Source organism: Oratosquilla oratoria, chromosome 12 (assembly GCF_046742065.1).
Source record: "Oratosquilla oratoria isolate Oo_2021 chromosome 12, ASM4674206v1, whole genome shotgun sequence".
In the NCBI taxonomy this organism is placed as follows: Eukaryota; Metazoa; Arthropoda; class Malacostraca; order Stomatopoda; family Squillidae; genus Oratosquilla; species Oratosquilla oratoria.
The window spans coordinates 4,367,868-4,385,351 of NC_134788.1; the positions used below are offsets into that span (position 1 = coordinate 4,367,868).

At 40.1% G+C, this 17,484-nt stretch overlaps 1 protein-coding gene across 1 annotated transcript in view; it reads right to left on the bottom strand.

Annotated features, from left to right (window-relative positions):
- Positions 1–643: 643 nt before the first annotated feature.
- Positions 644–17,484, bottom strand: part of LOC143030167 (uncharacterized) — a 43,293-nt gene continuing 26,452 nt past the window's right edge. Inside the window, exons 2-3 of the mRNA XM_076193329.1 lie at positions 11,320–11,598; positions 644–917 (exon numbers count right to left, since the gene is read on the bottom strand). Coding sequence (XP_076049444.1) covers positions 644–917; positions 11,320–11,585 — 540 coding nt within the window. The 5' untranslated portion in view covers positions 11,586–11,598. The remainder of the gene's footprint in view (positions 918–11,319; positions 11,599–17,484) is intronic.

Here is a 17,484-nt window from a genome sequence, read left to right on the forward strand (position 1 = left end):
AATTACTTAACATGTTCCCACCTTACTAAAACGATACTCCAGAAAATAAAATAAACAAAAAACGAAATACATTTTTATTTAAGTGGAGCTAAGACCGAGAACTGATTTTTTTTTTAAATGAATATTAACTATGAAATAAAACAATGAATAGCATCAAAATACCGAAAACAAGTGAACGAGTTTCACCTGAGAAGGGTACCTGTATTCTTGAGAGGATAATAAAAAAAATCCAAGGAGAAGGAAGTGTAACAAAACAATTCTCATTTCTAAGTGCATTAAAATCAAATTAATTTTGTTCCATCACGCAAAACAGAACACAGAACTGGATTAATCCATTAAACTCCGATGACAAGATTCTTGTCATTTGGTCAAATAAAACAAAAAATCATAAAACACCAAAATGTTTTATCAAACACCAGAAAAATATGACGTCAGTCCTCGCTTCGCGTGAGGCGAGGACTGACGTCATATTTTTCTGGTGTTTGATCAAACATTTTGGTGTTTTATGATTTTTTGTTTTATTGGACCAAATGACAAGAATCTTGTTATTGGAGTTTAATGGGTTAAGTGATTGGCATCATATATCACCAACCTTACTTGTCGTATTCATTCTCATGATCCACATTTTTGTAACTTCAGGATATCAACCCTGAAGAGACATTTTTAGGTCGAAGAGATCATTTAAAAGAATCAACCAAGAAACATCACTTGCCTCTTCTGCTCGCTCCAAAATTTCAGCTGTGTACATATGGGCGCTGTTATATGGACTACAGACACCGACAGTCACGGGTGGATTCTGAGTTGCAACCAGCCTCCAAGTGTGGATTTTGTCCAATTTTTCCGCAAACGTCATTCTCAGGACGAAGAGGTCGTTCCCCGTCTTATCTTGCAGAGCGAGTTCGAAAACGGTAGCTAGGCTGGAATCAAGGAGAAAAATTAGATCAAAAGTGAATATGTCTGTATGTGCGTACATATGTATGTATGTATGTATTCACCTTCACCTTGGTCTTTGGATCACGTGTTGGACTCGTGATTGACAGCCATTTCCATCCCGGAAGAGAGCTCAGAGCTTGTATAAGCGATCTATGGGTAATGATATGACCTTACACGCACACGCCTACGAGAGTTGGAGTAACGACTCGAAGCACAGCGATACTGAACTTACTTCAGCCCTTAGCAGGATTCGAACCCGGACCGCCGTAGTGACAGTCGAGGACTCTACCAACCGCGCCACTGGGTGTGTATGTATGTACGTATGTATGTATGTATGCATGTATGTATGTATGTATGTATGTATGTATGTATGTATGTATGTATGTATGTATGTATGTATGTATGTATGTATGTATGAAAAAGGAGTTGGGAGATAGGATTGATGAAAGAGTATTGGGATGATTTGGACATATGGAAAGAATGAATGAAGAAATATTAGTAAAAGAAGTGTGGAAAGCAGAGGTGGAAGAAATGAACATGAGGGGGCGACCAAGAATGAGATGGTATGATAGGGTAAAATGGGCACTGGGAAAGAAGGGAATGTCTGTTGAGGAATGAAGGGAGAAGACAGAAGGTAGGGGTGAGTGGAGAATGGTTATGTATGGATGATGCTGTGATGGATGGATGGGAGTGGGTGGGGGATGGGGATTAGGGAATATGTGTGAATGATATTTTGATGCAGCCCGAAGGGATTTCTTCCCTTCTTCTCCATTTCTGCATGAGGGGATGGAGGGGATGGGTTCCCAATTAACCCATTAAACTCCGATGACAAGATTCTTGTCATTTGGTCAAATAAAACAAAAAATCATAAAACACCAAAATGTTTGATCAAACACCAGAAAAATATGACGTCAGTCCTCGCTTCGCGAGCGAAGCGAGGACTGGCGTCATATTTTAATGGTGTTTGATCAAACATTTTGGTGTTTTATGATTTTTTGTTTTATTTGACCAAATGACAAGAATATTGTCATCGGAGTTTAATGGGTTAAATAAAGCGCCTTGCTGTGAATGCACTGTGTCTTGCTACATTGCTTCTGGCTTAGGCCAGTGGGTGAGATGCAGTGAGGCCCGTCATTCAGGAGGACCCAAGTAAAGAGGGAGGGAGGGGTGGTGAATGCATCCCAACGTTAGCGTTGGCATAAAAAGAGGTTGTACACAGTTTTCCTAATGCTGGAACATGAATGACCTCCTCTGGCCCGCCCGCCTCCCTTTGGAAAATGTAAATAACGATCGGTGTCTACGCCCATGGAAGAAGTTTAAGCCAAGGCTGACGAAGGCGAAGAAGGGTCCAAGGAGGAAAGGAAGGAAGGAAAGAAGGAAAGAAGGAAGGAAGGAAGGAAAGAAGGAAGGAAGGAAGGAAGGGATGAAATGTGTGGGAGTGGATTTATGGCTTTTGACTTTGGCTCCTTTCCTTGAAAGTGGAAAAATCTTTGGTATATGTATATATGTCTGTATATACTGTATATATATATATATATATATATATATATATATATATATATATATATCGATAATTTTATGACAGTTGCATGCAGGGTTCGAACCCGCTGTACTCGGCTATCCGTAAATTACCTGTACGCTGCCCTAGACCACTACACCACAGAGGCTATAAAATCCTTGAAACCTGGAATCGAACTGATTCCCGAGGGAAGGAAGATCACTTATTACGGTTATCCGAATTCCTGTTTTACTCAAGGACCAGCCCACCAGTGGTATGGGGTAAGGACCGGGACGAACCCCTTTCACGCTTATCGCCATTGTAACTATGAGAGAAATACGCTAATGGCAGCGACATCAAACCGATAATTTTTATGACAGTTGCATGCAGGGTTCGAACCCGCTGTACTCGGCTATCCGTTAATTACCTGTACGGTGCCCTAGACCACTACAACACAGAGGATAGCCGAGTACTCGGATAGCCGAGTACAGCGGGTTCGAACCCTGCATGCAACTGTCATAAAAATTATCGGTTTGATGTCGCTGCCATTAGCGTATTTCTCTCATATATATATGTATATATATGACATATGTATATATATGACATATGTATATATTGAGCAGTAGTCGTCACTCAGGTCAGGTCAAACCGGGTAGCTGCTTCAGTTAGCGATATGGCGAGTGAATGTGTCACTGTGTTCAGCGCCGAAGAGGTACAATCTCTATTTAGTAGAATTGAAGCCTTGGAGGATGCTGTTAAGTGCCTTAAGGAGGAGAATCGAGTTCTCCGCTCGAAGGCCCATGATACGGAAGGCAATATTAGCGATGAGCATGGATGGAATACGGTGAGAAATAAGATGCGGAAAAGTGGAAAAAATTCCTCACCAGCCCCACTGAAATGCAAAAACTCGTTTCAAGTGCTGGCAAATCTGCAGGAAGAAGGAACTAATGAAATCCAAGAGAAGAAGAAAAGGGCAGACGCTGGATCCCTGCCCACAGGTAAGATTTTGGTAGTAGGAGACAGTCAAGTGAGGTATTTAGACAGGGTTTTCTGCGACAAAGATAGGAAACATAGGACGCAGGTGTGTTTCCCCGGCGCGGGCATAGGTGATGTTAGAGATAGGATTGAAGAGTGTCTAGTAGGGGAGGGAAAGGACCCAGTAGTTTGCTTAAGTGCCGGAGGAAATGATATAGGTAAGGTAGGGAGTGAGGAATTATTTGCGCGGTACCGAGATGCGCTAGACAAGATCAGAAATAGGGGAGGTGTTCCTGTAGTATGTGGAATCCTTCCGAGGCGTAGAGTTGGAGGCATGTGGCATTCCAGGGCTATTGCAATGAATTGCAGGCTGGCAAAACATTGTAAGGCTAATGGATGGGCATTTGTCGACAACTGGGACCGCTTTTATGGTAAGAATCACCTATACACAAGGGACGGAGTGCACTTGTCTCCCAAAGGATTTCGGCTCCTTGCTGAATCCCTTGAGCGAGAAGTAGGCATCCTACAGGTTTTTTTCGGGTAGATTATGTGGGAGTAGGGGGGGAAGTATCGGGATATAGTTTAGGCAATAGAAACAACTTAGAGGACTGTACAAAAAATCACCAAAGCAGGTGGAGGGAAGATAAACTTAAAGTTTACTATACAAATAGTAGGAGCATAATTAACAAAATTGATTTGCTGCGAGGTAAAGCATGCGTAGAAAATTTCGATATTATAGCCATTACTGAATCCTGGATCAACATGGCTGATAAACATTTCCTTCCGGAAATCGAAATAGAAGGATATAAGTTTTTTCATAAGGATAGGGTCGGCAGGAATGGGGGAGGTGTAGCACTTTTCGTTAAAAATACATTAAACTGTATTATCAACAATTCGATTAAGGAAGAGGACTGTACGGAATCTATTTGGGTAGAGATTATAGGCAAGAATAAGAAAGTTATTATTGGCGTCTTGTATAGACCTCCTAACCTTAGCATTGAGCAGTCTGATTCCCTAATTCATGAAATTCACAGAGCGTCCCAGTACAAAAACGTTGTAATCATGGGAGATTTTAACTATAGAAACATTGACTGGGAAACTTTGATAGGAGATCATGAAGCGAAACAATTCCTAGATGTGGTGCAGGATAATTTCCTAAAACAAATGATTACCGATCCTACGAGGGGACAAAATACCCTGGACTTAATTCTAACAAATAATGAGCACCAAATTAGCAGCATAATAGTGGGCGATAGTCTAGGCTTTAGCGATCATCAAGAAATAAGATTTAATATTATTTGGGAAAAAATAAAAAGTACAAATAACGTTCAAGTACCAGACTTCAGGAAAGCAAACTTTGACAATATAAAAACCTATTTGAAATTGAATACGAAAAACAATCCGGACGTTTCAAACATTCTTGATTCTCGTTGCGGGGCTGATAATCAGAAGTGGGTCAAGGAGGATACGCGTACCTTGGGTCAGGTCTGGGTCAAAGAGAGAACTACGCATACCTTAAGTCAGGTCTGGGTCAAAGAGAGTGATGCGCGTGCCTTGGGTCAGGTCGATTCGGGGCGACGGCCCAAAAATCAGGTCAGTACTTTGGATGAGATGTATAGCAATCTGGCAGATCTAATTATTAATGCACAAAACACATTTATCCCCCTAAAGTCAATACGAAAAAATAGTAATACTCCCAAATGGATGACGGACAGATTGAAACATGAGATCGGAATTAAAAGAGGACTTTACGTAAAAATAAAAAACGGGGAATCACACCTTAGATCAAGATATAACGAAATGGCAAAGCTGGTTAAAAGGAATACACGTTCAGCGAAACGTAATTATGAAATCAAGGTTGCCAGTCAAGCAAAATCCAACCCAAAGGGTTTCTTTCACCTCTATAGAACAAAAAATAAAGAAAGAATAGGACCAATTAAAAACGATGAAAATGTCATGATAGAATCGGAAGAAAAAATGAGTGAGGAGTTTAACAATTATTTTCTATCGGTGTTTACTAATGAGAGGTTAGATAAAGTACCTGACTGTGATCCGATTTTCAGAGGGGATGAAGAAAATAGCCTAACTAATATCAGCATTAGTAAAGAAGAAGTTATCAAGCAGATTGACAGACTTAAAGCTACAAAATCTCCGGGTCCGGACGAAATTTTTCCAAGAATGCTTAAGGAGTGTAGATTTGAAATCTGCGACCGGTTAACTGAAATATTCAATAAATCGGTAGACACTGGTTCTGTTCCAACTGCTTGGAGGCAGGCAAACGTTGTTCCTGTTTTTAAGAAGGGAGATAGATCGACCATAGGCAACTACAGGCCAATCAGTTTGACGTCGGTTATAGGAAAGATGCTTGAATCGATAATAGTAAATAGACTCAGAGAACACATTGAAGGGCATAATTTAATTCGTGATTCACAGCATGGTTTCTCCAAAGGTAAGTCATGCGTGACTAATCTTCTATCCTTTTACACTAAGGTATATAAGGCGTCAGACAACAATGAAAATTACGATGTTATTTACCTTGACTTTAGCAAAGCGTTCGACAAAGTGCCACACCAGAGACTACTAAATAAAATCAAAGCCCATGGCATAGGAGGAAAAGTGTTAGAATGGATTAGAGCTTGGATTAGTAACAGAAAACAGCGGGTCACCATAAATGGAATAAAATCTAGGTGGGGCAATGTTACTAGCGGGGTCCCCCAGGGCTCGGTTTTGGGTCCCTTATTGTTCATTATGTATATAAACGACTGAGACGATGGGTTAAATAGTGATGTTAGTAAGTTTGCGGACGACACTAAAATAGGACGCCTAATTAGGTCAGGAGAAGACGCCCAGATTCTGCAGGATGATCTTGATAAACTGTTAACATGGTCGGTGAAATGGCAAATGAACTTCAATATCTCTAAGTGTAGCGTGTTAAACGTAGGGCTACACAACCCCGAAAATAGATACAACTTAGATGACACGTTTTTAGAAAAATCTGAGTGCGAGAGGGACTTGGGAGTTCTGGTGAGTCCGGACCTTAAAACCAGGAAGCAGTGCATTAGCGCCAGAAATAAAGCAAACAGGGCATTAGGCTTCATTGCTAGGACGGTAACAAATAGAAGTGCAGAGGTAATTATTAAACTCTATCTAGCAATAGTTAGACCCATCCTGGACTATGCGGTACAGTTTTGGTCTCCGTCCTACAAAATGGACATAAATTCACTAGAATCAGTACAGAGAAGAATGACCAAAATGATACAAGGACTCGGAAATTTGCCTTACGAAGAGAGGCTTAGGCACCTAAACTTACACTCTCTGGAAAGACGCAGAGTGCGGGGTGATCTAATAGAAGTGTTCAAGTGGATCAAAGGCTATAACAAGGGTGATGCAAACAAGGTCATCATAATAAAACAACAGGGCAGGACTCGCAGTAATGGGTATAAACTGGACAAATTTAGATTTAAGAAGGTAATAGGCAAGAATTGGTTTACAAATAGGGTGGTCGATGAATGGAATAAACTTAGTAACCACGTAGTGGGCGCTGAAACTATCAGTTGTTTTAAAAAACGATTAGACAACTTTATGGATGGGGACGACAGGTGGTGATGGATACGGAGCTGCCTAGTGTAGGCCTTATGGTCTTTTGCAGTCTCCTTTATTTCTTATGTTCTTATGTTCTTATATATATGACATATGTATATATAATTATATAATCAACAAATCAACCCGGTCATCGCGAGCCTCTATCTGGGTTCCATCAGTATGTTGGTACCACCGCATTACCGATTCCTCCACTGAGCGTACTCCGGCCCAAGGCACGTGACTGACAGGTTAATTTTTTGAAAGATTCCACTGTAACGAGTGATTTCTTTCATAATGTATATGTACACACACACACACACACACACACACACACACACACACACACACACACACACACACACACACACACACACACACACACACACACACACACACACACAAACACACACACACATATATATATATATATATATATATATATATATATATATATTTATATATATCATGGTTTATGTAAGACATTTTCTATTGAACATGATATTTATCTTCTACCTTAATTTTCTAGCTGTATTATAAAAAATGCTCCTTGATGGAATGAAACTTTGTTATCCTATGTTACAAAGATATCAGCGCAGACTGATAACTTTGTAAGGTGCAACACTGATATCTTGTTGCCTTGCTGTCTCGTTGAGTTGCCTCTGACCCCGACTTGATAACGTCTCATCCACAATGCAAGGAGTTGAGATAGAGATGATAACAGTTGGAAGTTGGATAGGTAAAAGGTGAGTTTATGTATTTGTTCTGCGCTAATTACCGATCGCAGAATTTAAGATCGCAGATCTGCGCTTATTACCGATCGCAGAATTTAAGATCGCAGAATTTAAGATCGCGCTGCGCGATTTAACGATCCTGTAATTGCGCGGCAATCTCGAAATCGCGCAAGGACTGCTTTGCGCATTTTAGTGATCTGCGCGTTCTTGTAATCTTGAAATAACATGAAAACATGGTCTTCATTTTAGGTAGATTTCGATAGCTACATCATTCTTTGCAACACTACCTATTGGAGGCCAGTAGGGAATGTATTCCCAAATCATATAGGACAATCATTTGTGTAGGTGGTAAGGTGACCAAACTGGAGTAGGCCTACGTCACTTCTTCTGGATTTTTTTTTTTTCAGTTTTGAAGGGTTCAGCGGAAATGAGAACTAAATTTAAAGTACGAAATCTCATTCCAAGTCAGTCTAACCTTAAGTCTGAATCTAACCCTACTAAGATACTTTGAAGGCCTTCCCCAGATTGTATTTTATTTCATTCGATATATTTACAATACAGATACTTTTTAGAGAACTCAATTCACGATGGAGATAAATTTGGAGAAGAAAGACCCTATTCTTGCCATGTATACTATGTGCAGCGGTGTCACGTATTTCCAGGGTTGCCAGCAACATAAAGAAGAGGAGTTGACTGACAGTACAATTCAATTCATTGTACAAAACCCATAGGCATAGGTTTTATTAAAAAAGAATGATCATGATTGCAGTACAATTCCTCCAGACCTGGAGAAATTATTCTCAGTAATTCCTTCAAGCTCTAGGACTCATCCATAGGCCCACTATAAAGGCCCTATACGAGGCGTCAACATGAAAGTCCTATGGATATCTCACCACGTACATAAAAAATATTGAGGACTGACGTCATATTTTTCTGGTGTTTGATCAAACATTTTGGTGTTTTATGATTTTTTGTTTTATTTGACCAAATGACAAGAATCTTGTCATCGGAGTTGAATGGGTTACTTAACCATAACATCTTGTTATATGAGACGGTCACATTCCACACTTCATCAAGAATCCACCCCGGTTATCATTTACTACAAAACTGTCTTCTCCTCTTCTTACGAAGTTGAGGAGCGGGTCATGAACATGTATATAAGTTAAGCGCAAAATAGAAACTACTGATTTCCCGCAAATTGAAAAATATCATTCATTACAAGTTCCGTAAGACCTCTCACTTTCAATTGCGTAGCTTCACCCCAACATCTTCCAACCTCCAAAGTAATCTCACCTGCGGATTCTATAATTCACATATTGGAATGAATAGACATTTTTAGAACGCTGTCCCTAAAGATCCTTTACAAAGGTGTCTTCAATTGCATCCTCACTACAGACTACATGGAGAGTGCACTCTCATTTTGGGTCGAGAAAGCAACTCTAGACAATTGGCATTCCTTAAATTTGTCTATATCAAAGAGAAGTTATCTCGCTGTTAATGCACTAACTACTTCTTACTGCGACCTTTCTTTTGGTTCTGGTCCTATGAGGCGCTCCCCTTCCACGAAACGTTGAGCTTCTGTACCATCATTCTTCTGAACTTCGAACTCTCACACACGCCCAAAGTAACAAGGGATAGTCTCATTAACAACACTCATTGTGGGCTAAGACCAAGTAAATCAGTTGACTATATTTTTCTAGAACAGGATACGAAATTTCCTAATGAATGGAAAAGTATTTACATATATTTGGGTTTCAGCATATTATTTTAATAAAATACCGCATGGGATGCGGGTGATTATGTTAGAGGGCCTGTTGTTCACAGGATTCATCAGTTACATTGTTTTAAGGATACAATTTGCAAGTAAGATAAAAATAGTGGTGTCTACAAGGGATGAAAAACAAAATAAATGAATAATACGTAGGATCTAGACACACTGGATTCCGTTCCGGACAGATATTAAAGAAATTCATCTTACAGAAAAATAAGGTTATTCATATGCTACAACAGGAATATGAGCTACAAAATTAACGGTTATTGACTGGAAAAATTTCACTGAATAAAATTATCTAGATGTGCTGGATAGAGATCTTATGTTTCTCAACCAATGTTTACAGACTTACACAAGGATAACGCAGTTTTAGGAATCACTAACAAGAATGTAATCTGTAAGAATATAGTCGTTCATAGGCTAAATAACTAGTTTGTTAGATCATATTTAGAATATTGTATTAAAACAAATTCCCCGTATTACAAACGAAACATAAATTTACTAGATATTCTTAAAGAATTTGATTAAGCCCTTTACTGTTTTATTCAAAGTAAAAAGGCAGTCTAAAGGAGTATTGGACGTTCTCTTAGAAGAACTTAATTGATTAATGAACCTCAGCGAAATGTGACAGAAAGGGGGAAAAGTAGAAGTTAGAAATAGATTAGTATTTCTTTGCGAATGGAGATTAACCTTCAATTTAAACAGATCAGTGTGGCAGCACAAAAGAGACTTATTTGAGAAATGATTCTTACAAGAGGTATGATACAGTTGTTAAAAATCCTTAGTGGAGTAGATCCCCTAGGCTAGATGTAGGGAGTTTTCTCCCATTAAATCTAAAAGAAATAAGGAAGACAGATAACACACACACACGACTCGGTGGCACAGTTGGTAGAGCGCTGGACAGGGAAGTACGATAGTGCTCGCAGTACCCAGTTCGAATCCTGACTAGGTCCGAAATTATTTCGGTATCGCTGTGCTTCGGGTCGTTACTCTGACTCTCGTGGGCGGGGAGTTGGGTGTGTGTGTGTGTGTGTGTGTGTGTGAAAGGTCATAGCATTATCCATAGATCGGTTATACGAGCTCTGAGCTCTCTTCCGGGAGGGAAATAGCTGTCGATCACGAGTCCAACACGTGATCCAAAGATCAAGATGAAGGTGAATACACACGCACACACGCGCACGCACACACACACACACACATAAATATTATTGATAGAGAGAATCTGATAAAATGGGATGATAGAAATACAAGAGGACACGGAAAGAAAATCAAGAAAGACAGCTATAGAAGAGATCTGAAAAAGAACAGCTTTCCTCACAGAGTAATAGACAGTTGGAACAAGTTAGATGAGAAAGTGGTGGGTGCAAAAACAATACATGAATTTAGAAATAGTTTAGATAAAATGAGATATGAAGACGGGACACCACGAGCATAGCTCCCCTTCCCGTAAAATACAACTAGGTAAATACAAGTAGGTAAATACACACACACACACACACACACTTTCTGGAGGAATATACCTGGATATATTTATGGTGAGAGCTGAAGGAAAAAGAGCGTAATTAGCCCATTAAACTCCGATGACAAGATTCTTGTCATTTGGTCAAATAAAACAAAAAATCATAAAACACCAAAATGTTTGATCCAACACCAGAAAAATATGACGTCAGTCCTCGCTTCGCGAAAGCGAAGCGAGGACTGACGTCATATTTTTCTGGTGTTGGATCAAACATTTTGGTGTTTTATGATTTTTTGTTTTATTTGACCAAATGACAAGAATCTTGTCATCGGAGTTTAATGGGTTTTCGTCCTTATCTCTATGTTCTTACCCAGGAATTCTGAATAAAGCTTGAGATTTTAAATTATTCGTTTGGCCGTCTGGAATCAGTAAGAATTCAGTTTTGGGCCCCTTCAGAGCGACTGGCAACCTCTCGGTCCTCCTGGCCAGTATCTTTCTTCCGTTCCCATATTCTCCATTCATTCCTGTGAGGAAAGTTGGAATGTCGTCTTTGCCAGCCAGAACTTTCACTTCCCGTGGAGCACCGTTGTAACGCCCTTTTTCCGAATCGTCGTATCTACTGGCAGAACTCCCCATTCTATGCAGTCAGCTGTGAAAGAAAAAAAATGCTCCTGTTAAATAAGAACAGACATTCTACTGATTTGGACCTTTAAATGCCTTACACGTTAGTCATCAGCAGACCAACATTTCTGACAAAATATTCGTAATTTCTCTCTCTCTCTCTCTCTCTCTCTCTCTCTCTCTCTCTCTCTCTCTCTCTCTCTCTCTCTCTCTCTCTCTCTCTCTCTCTCTCTCTCTCTCTCTCTCTCTCTCTCTCTCTCTTTGCCAAGTTGTTTTGAAACATATAATGAAATTTCAAACAGTTCGTGAGCAACTACATAATTCATTCTAATGATGTGACGTAATTTCTAGGGGGTAAAACTATACATTACATCGGAGATATGTTTAATTATTTGTCCACTTTGTGTGCCATTGCGACAAAATACCAATACCTCTGCTATCCTTCAAAAACTTTCTACAAAAACCAGGAATCCTAATCGAACTATAAACACCTTTGAATTATTAGACCAATAAATGAAATACGAAATGACGCACGATGTAGGCGCGAGATTCTTTTTAACCCATTAAACTCCGATGACAAGATTCTTGTCATATGGTCAAATAAAACAAAAAATCATAAAACACCAAAATGTTTGATCAAACATCTAGTCATCGGAGTTTAATGGGTTTAATGGGTTAAGGACGGAAGCACCAGTCAGGTCACTGAAGAGGAGTGGAGGCCATTAAGAGGTCATGAATACAAGTTAAAAGAAAATCCACACGTCTGAAAAATATGAAATAATCAGTTTTCAAAACAAATGCGTAAACTCGTGGAATAGCCTAGGAGATGGATGGGGAACCTTTTAAAGTGTGGGTGCTAAAATCAGCCAAATCTTTTCTCGCGTGCCAACGGAGTAAAGTTGTAGGCCTACATACGAGTATGGAACCCCTCTCTTCACTTCCTAGGGCCCCAGTCTGCCGCCCAGTGCAGCTTGTGGTTACCATTTGTCATACAAAAGAAGTTGGAGATTTATCCTTATATATATATATATATACATATATATATATATATATATATATATATATATATATATATATATATACATATATATATATATATATACATATATATACACACACAATATGAGCTATATATATATATATATATATATATATATATATATATATATACACACAATATGAGCTATATATATATATATATATATATATATATATATATATATATACATACATACATACATACATACACACACACAATATGAGCTACGGGTTTTGCGTGCCGGGAAATAGGTCGTAAGTGTGCCAAGTTCTGCACGCGTGCCAAGGACTGCCCATCCCTGGCTTAGGAGTTGAAGTATCACGAGTCAAAGACTATGATGACTGGAGAATTAATTACTCCAATAGTACTGAATATTTCTTCGGCAATAACTAGTGCTTCTATCCTAGGGGACAACATCACACCGAAGACATGGAACTATAAATATTGTAATAAAGAGTTTCAAGAACGGTAGCAAAACGGAAGAACAGTAAGAGATTTTTTTCGGCCCCCACCCCCTCTCCCTTAGCCAGTATATAATCCCAAGCTCTCTGTACTTTACTGCCATTGTTTAGCATCTAACCGTGTAAACTGTGTTGTAACTTTCTGATGATGACTCCATGTAGTCGAAACGTCAATCAAAATGGAAGACTATGGCCGGCTTGTATTTGCCCATCCTCCGGAAACGAGACCAATTATTAGAAAAATCGAAAACATTAGAAAGAAAATCAACAACTGTGAGAATGCTGTTGTACTTAATAAAGTGTCCATCAGTGAAAACCTGCGTCCTAAGTATACACACACACACACACACACACACACACACACACACACACACACACACACACACACACACACACACACACACACACACACACACACACACACACACACACACACACACACACACACACACACACACACATATATATATATATATATATATATATATATATATATGTATATATATATATATATATGTATATATATACATATATATCGTTCCCTAAACTGTCTAGCCAAGAAATCTCGTTTCTAGAGGCGTGTGGTATTGGAGCCCACAACTAAGCGAATACGAGACCAGTACACACGTCCGATGACGCCACCAGCGCACATGGGTCCGCAAAATCTTTAAAATATTGACTATGAAATAAGCAGTTGATGATAAAATGAGTATGGGGTATAGTTCCAATGACATTGTCACATACCTTGAGGAGGGAGTAGGGTTTTCTTTATCCACAATGAATCCCGTTCTTGTAGCCCTCTCTGCCCTATCTCCTCCCAAAGAAAATTATGGTAAGCTCTCGACGCGAGATTTGAAATCAGACCGAAACGAAAACGTACTGCTGCCTGACCACCTCCAAGTGGTCCTCCTAGGTAATACTCCCATCCAGGAGCTGATCCCAAATGTGAGGAAGTGACTGAGACTGACAGGATATGGTAATCTCTGGAAAGCCTTAGTCACAACCCACGCGGCATGCGGTGTAGGCCCAGTGGTCACCGTATAGTAAGACCAGGGAGAAATACAGCTCGACAGCAGTTTACTCGACTGAGCAGTCCTTTTCAAGATCTGCTCTGTCCATTACTCTTTGGGAAAGGACTGAAAAAGGTGCCCTTATCATAGCCTCCACATACTTATCCTGGCTGAGAAGCCATCCCCAGCAAAGTCAACTCAAACGTGGCATGAATTATAATAACCAAATGACAACATCTAGGAGGAAGTAACAACCCTCCTAAAGCCAAAGTTTCTCTGTTGCACTCCAGTGTAACTTCCATAATAACAAAAAGTTTACTCCCCCAAACTTGAGAACAATCTACAATGGTAACACCAAAATGGTTGCTCACCCTTCCCACAGAGGGTAATAATCGCCGCCGTCGGCGTTTTCGACAGACCAAAGCACCAAAATTAATATCTGCAACCCAAACCCCATTAATGAATATTGCATTTCCAAACCAATTCAGCCCTGCCATTAACCAAATTGACCCATTCCGTGACGAAGTTAACCTTGACTTGAACTAGCCTTGGAATTCACCAATAATCAATAACAAAAAGATGTCCCATGAAGATATGCGATGGGTTTGAAGATAAATATGTAGCTTCCCCACCTCCCCCGCCAATATTTATCTCCAAAGAGAAATCCTAACAATAGAACTAGAATCAAGAACTCAGTATGACAAGTCAAAACCTTAGCAACCCTGGCAGACACGGCAATCCAAACATCACCACAAGGAACATCTAACACCACTGTGGATGTAATCCACTCTCTATCTCTATTATACTACACAGAAGAAGAAGCAGTGAAAAGAATTTTTCCTTTGAAATTAGTAAAGTATACTTGAGGTGATGGTTGACTTGCGGTCCTCTTCGTTCGTATGTCTGAAAGTTCGTTGGTCAAATGCTTGTAAGTAGAGGAGGGTCTGTAAACTGCAACTAGGATCAACCTAAAGCCAAAGTTTTCCTACATCGCTCAATAACCATCCTATCTTTATACCCCCTCCTTCCCCAACTAAAATCCTATATATCTTACTACTAAACGATCCCATGCACCCACTTTACGGACACCTGGAAGTAAGGGGAAGTGAGACGACGAATAAAGTCTCGTAAAAGCTTCATAACAGTGGAGGGCCTGGAACAAACACATTCGACGGCCTACAGTGTAGGAAAGTGGAGAGAGACTGACCATACTCCAGCCAACGAGGCGCTACTAAGACCCAATGAAAGCCTACCCAGCGGAACAACTCTCAGCAGGAGGGACTACATAACTCTAAACAGAGGCAGAGTCAAAGTGGGTAAAAATGGAGACAACCTCCACAAATGGGACTTGTCACCAGTGCTGGGCGTGCCTGTGGGGAAACACCCCAGACCATGGACCACATCCTTCGTGGGTACCCAGAGGGTCCCATATGCTCAGAACAAGACCTGAAGGAAGTAAAAGACAACGCTCCTCTATGGATACAGCAATAGCGCGATAAAATGTGATGATGATTTTACTAGGAGACTTTAATATAAGACACCCCCTTTGGGAAGACACCACCACAACCCCCACGAAGTGAACTAATATCCTCCCTGCTAACAAACTACTCCCTATCACTACAACACAAATCAACCTATAGCCTTTCATCTCTAAACAATGATCTACACATCCATTGACCTTTGTTTATGTACACCAGATCTCCTTCTAGACTATATATGGTCATCAGTACCAGTCCTACTCCATAGTAACCATTTCCCATTTCTCCTGATACCCCTTACAGATTGTCTACTACCTCCACAATAATGATTATCCTTTTCCTGTGAAAATTGAAAAAAATATATAAAACAGCAATATCCACAACCAGGATAGTGGTACTTGCCCCAGGTAACAAAAGCTGCTCCCGGGGATTCGTGTCATTCGCAAGGGTGGCAAGAGCTTCTTGTGACGGCTTGCCCCCAAATTCCTTTCATGTTGGGATTGGGGGTTGATTCCACGACGTAGACGCCGCCACATCAAAACGTAACACTTCATTCCATATTATACAACACATTATGGAAGACTGAATTGTGCACAATTACGCATGCCAATAACACAACATCTAATCTATAAGGGATTAATGGGAAAACCCCGTTCCAGTCATAGCGTTCCTCAGAGAGACGGGACTGCTCGGCCAGACACTCAAGGGAACGACGACAATAACAACCAGAACAGTAGAAGAATATCCAAAAATAGACATAACACTAGGTTTTCTCACAAACCACATAACTTCGGCAGCATTCCTATCAGTCTCAAAAACCTCACCACCTACATTACGACACACAGTCCCCAGATTGCGCCACGTAAGGTTCCAAAAACATCAAACCTTTGAAAATTACTGACCACTCTTGAAGCCCAGCAGTAAATTAAGTATCTGAAATCAGACAAGATATGTGGACCCGATGGCGAATGTGATGGCATTTTCATTCATTCTGCTTCAGGATTACTGTAATTATTACAGCCTAAAGATCTACCAGTAATTTTTCTTTTGTGATAAATGACAGCAGTTCAAACTTTTTCCATTGATCATGAACAAATGTTGTGACTCGTATGAGGGTCACCGTTCATGAGCGCTGGTTCAAGCTCATCAACGGTGAGGGCACGTGCTCAATACATGTTCTTAAGTATTATTTATTAATTAGATAAATTGTAGATCTCACTTTCGGAGAAAAGAAAGAATGTTGTACAATGATACGTATATTACGAGCACTGTCTATGATCCTCTTCAGCATGGCTGTACATTTTTTTAATTGAATCCCAGCGGCTCTAGCCGATTTAGGGACTGTCTTATAATTTCCCTGTATAGAAGGAGTATTCAGTGTATAGGAGGGAAGTTATATGAGGTGGGAAATTAGATAGGTGGGAAGTGATAAATGAGGTTGAGCGTGTGTGTGTGTGAGTGGGGGGTGGGACAGGTTAGAGATGCTTTACAGCAGGGGTCCCACAGGGGAGGAACAGATGAGGTGGGCTGCAAGAACTAAGTGTCTTTGGTTGAACGTATGGGTTGGTGGGCTTATATACTAGGCGCGGATACATAGTGGGGACGTGGGGAGGTAAGCATGCCAACACGTGGTTCAGTTGATCCCTAATCAAGTTTGGGCGTCAGGTGGTGGCTTCAAGTTTGGGGAACTACTTTAAGTACAAATCTATTAACGGCCAAGCTGGTGATGGAGTCGAGGGACCATTGCCCTTTAGATGTGTTTAGATTATGGAGATATTTGATTAGAAATTATTCTAATCATAATTGCAATGCGATTTAGAAATTATGTTAGCCTTATCCCAGTTCATTTGTTGATTTAATTCAGTGGTATGAATGACATAGGTCGGCAACTCTGCCCAATACTCAATCCATATATATGTTGAAAAA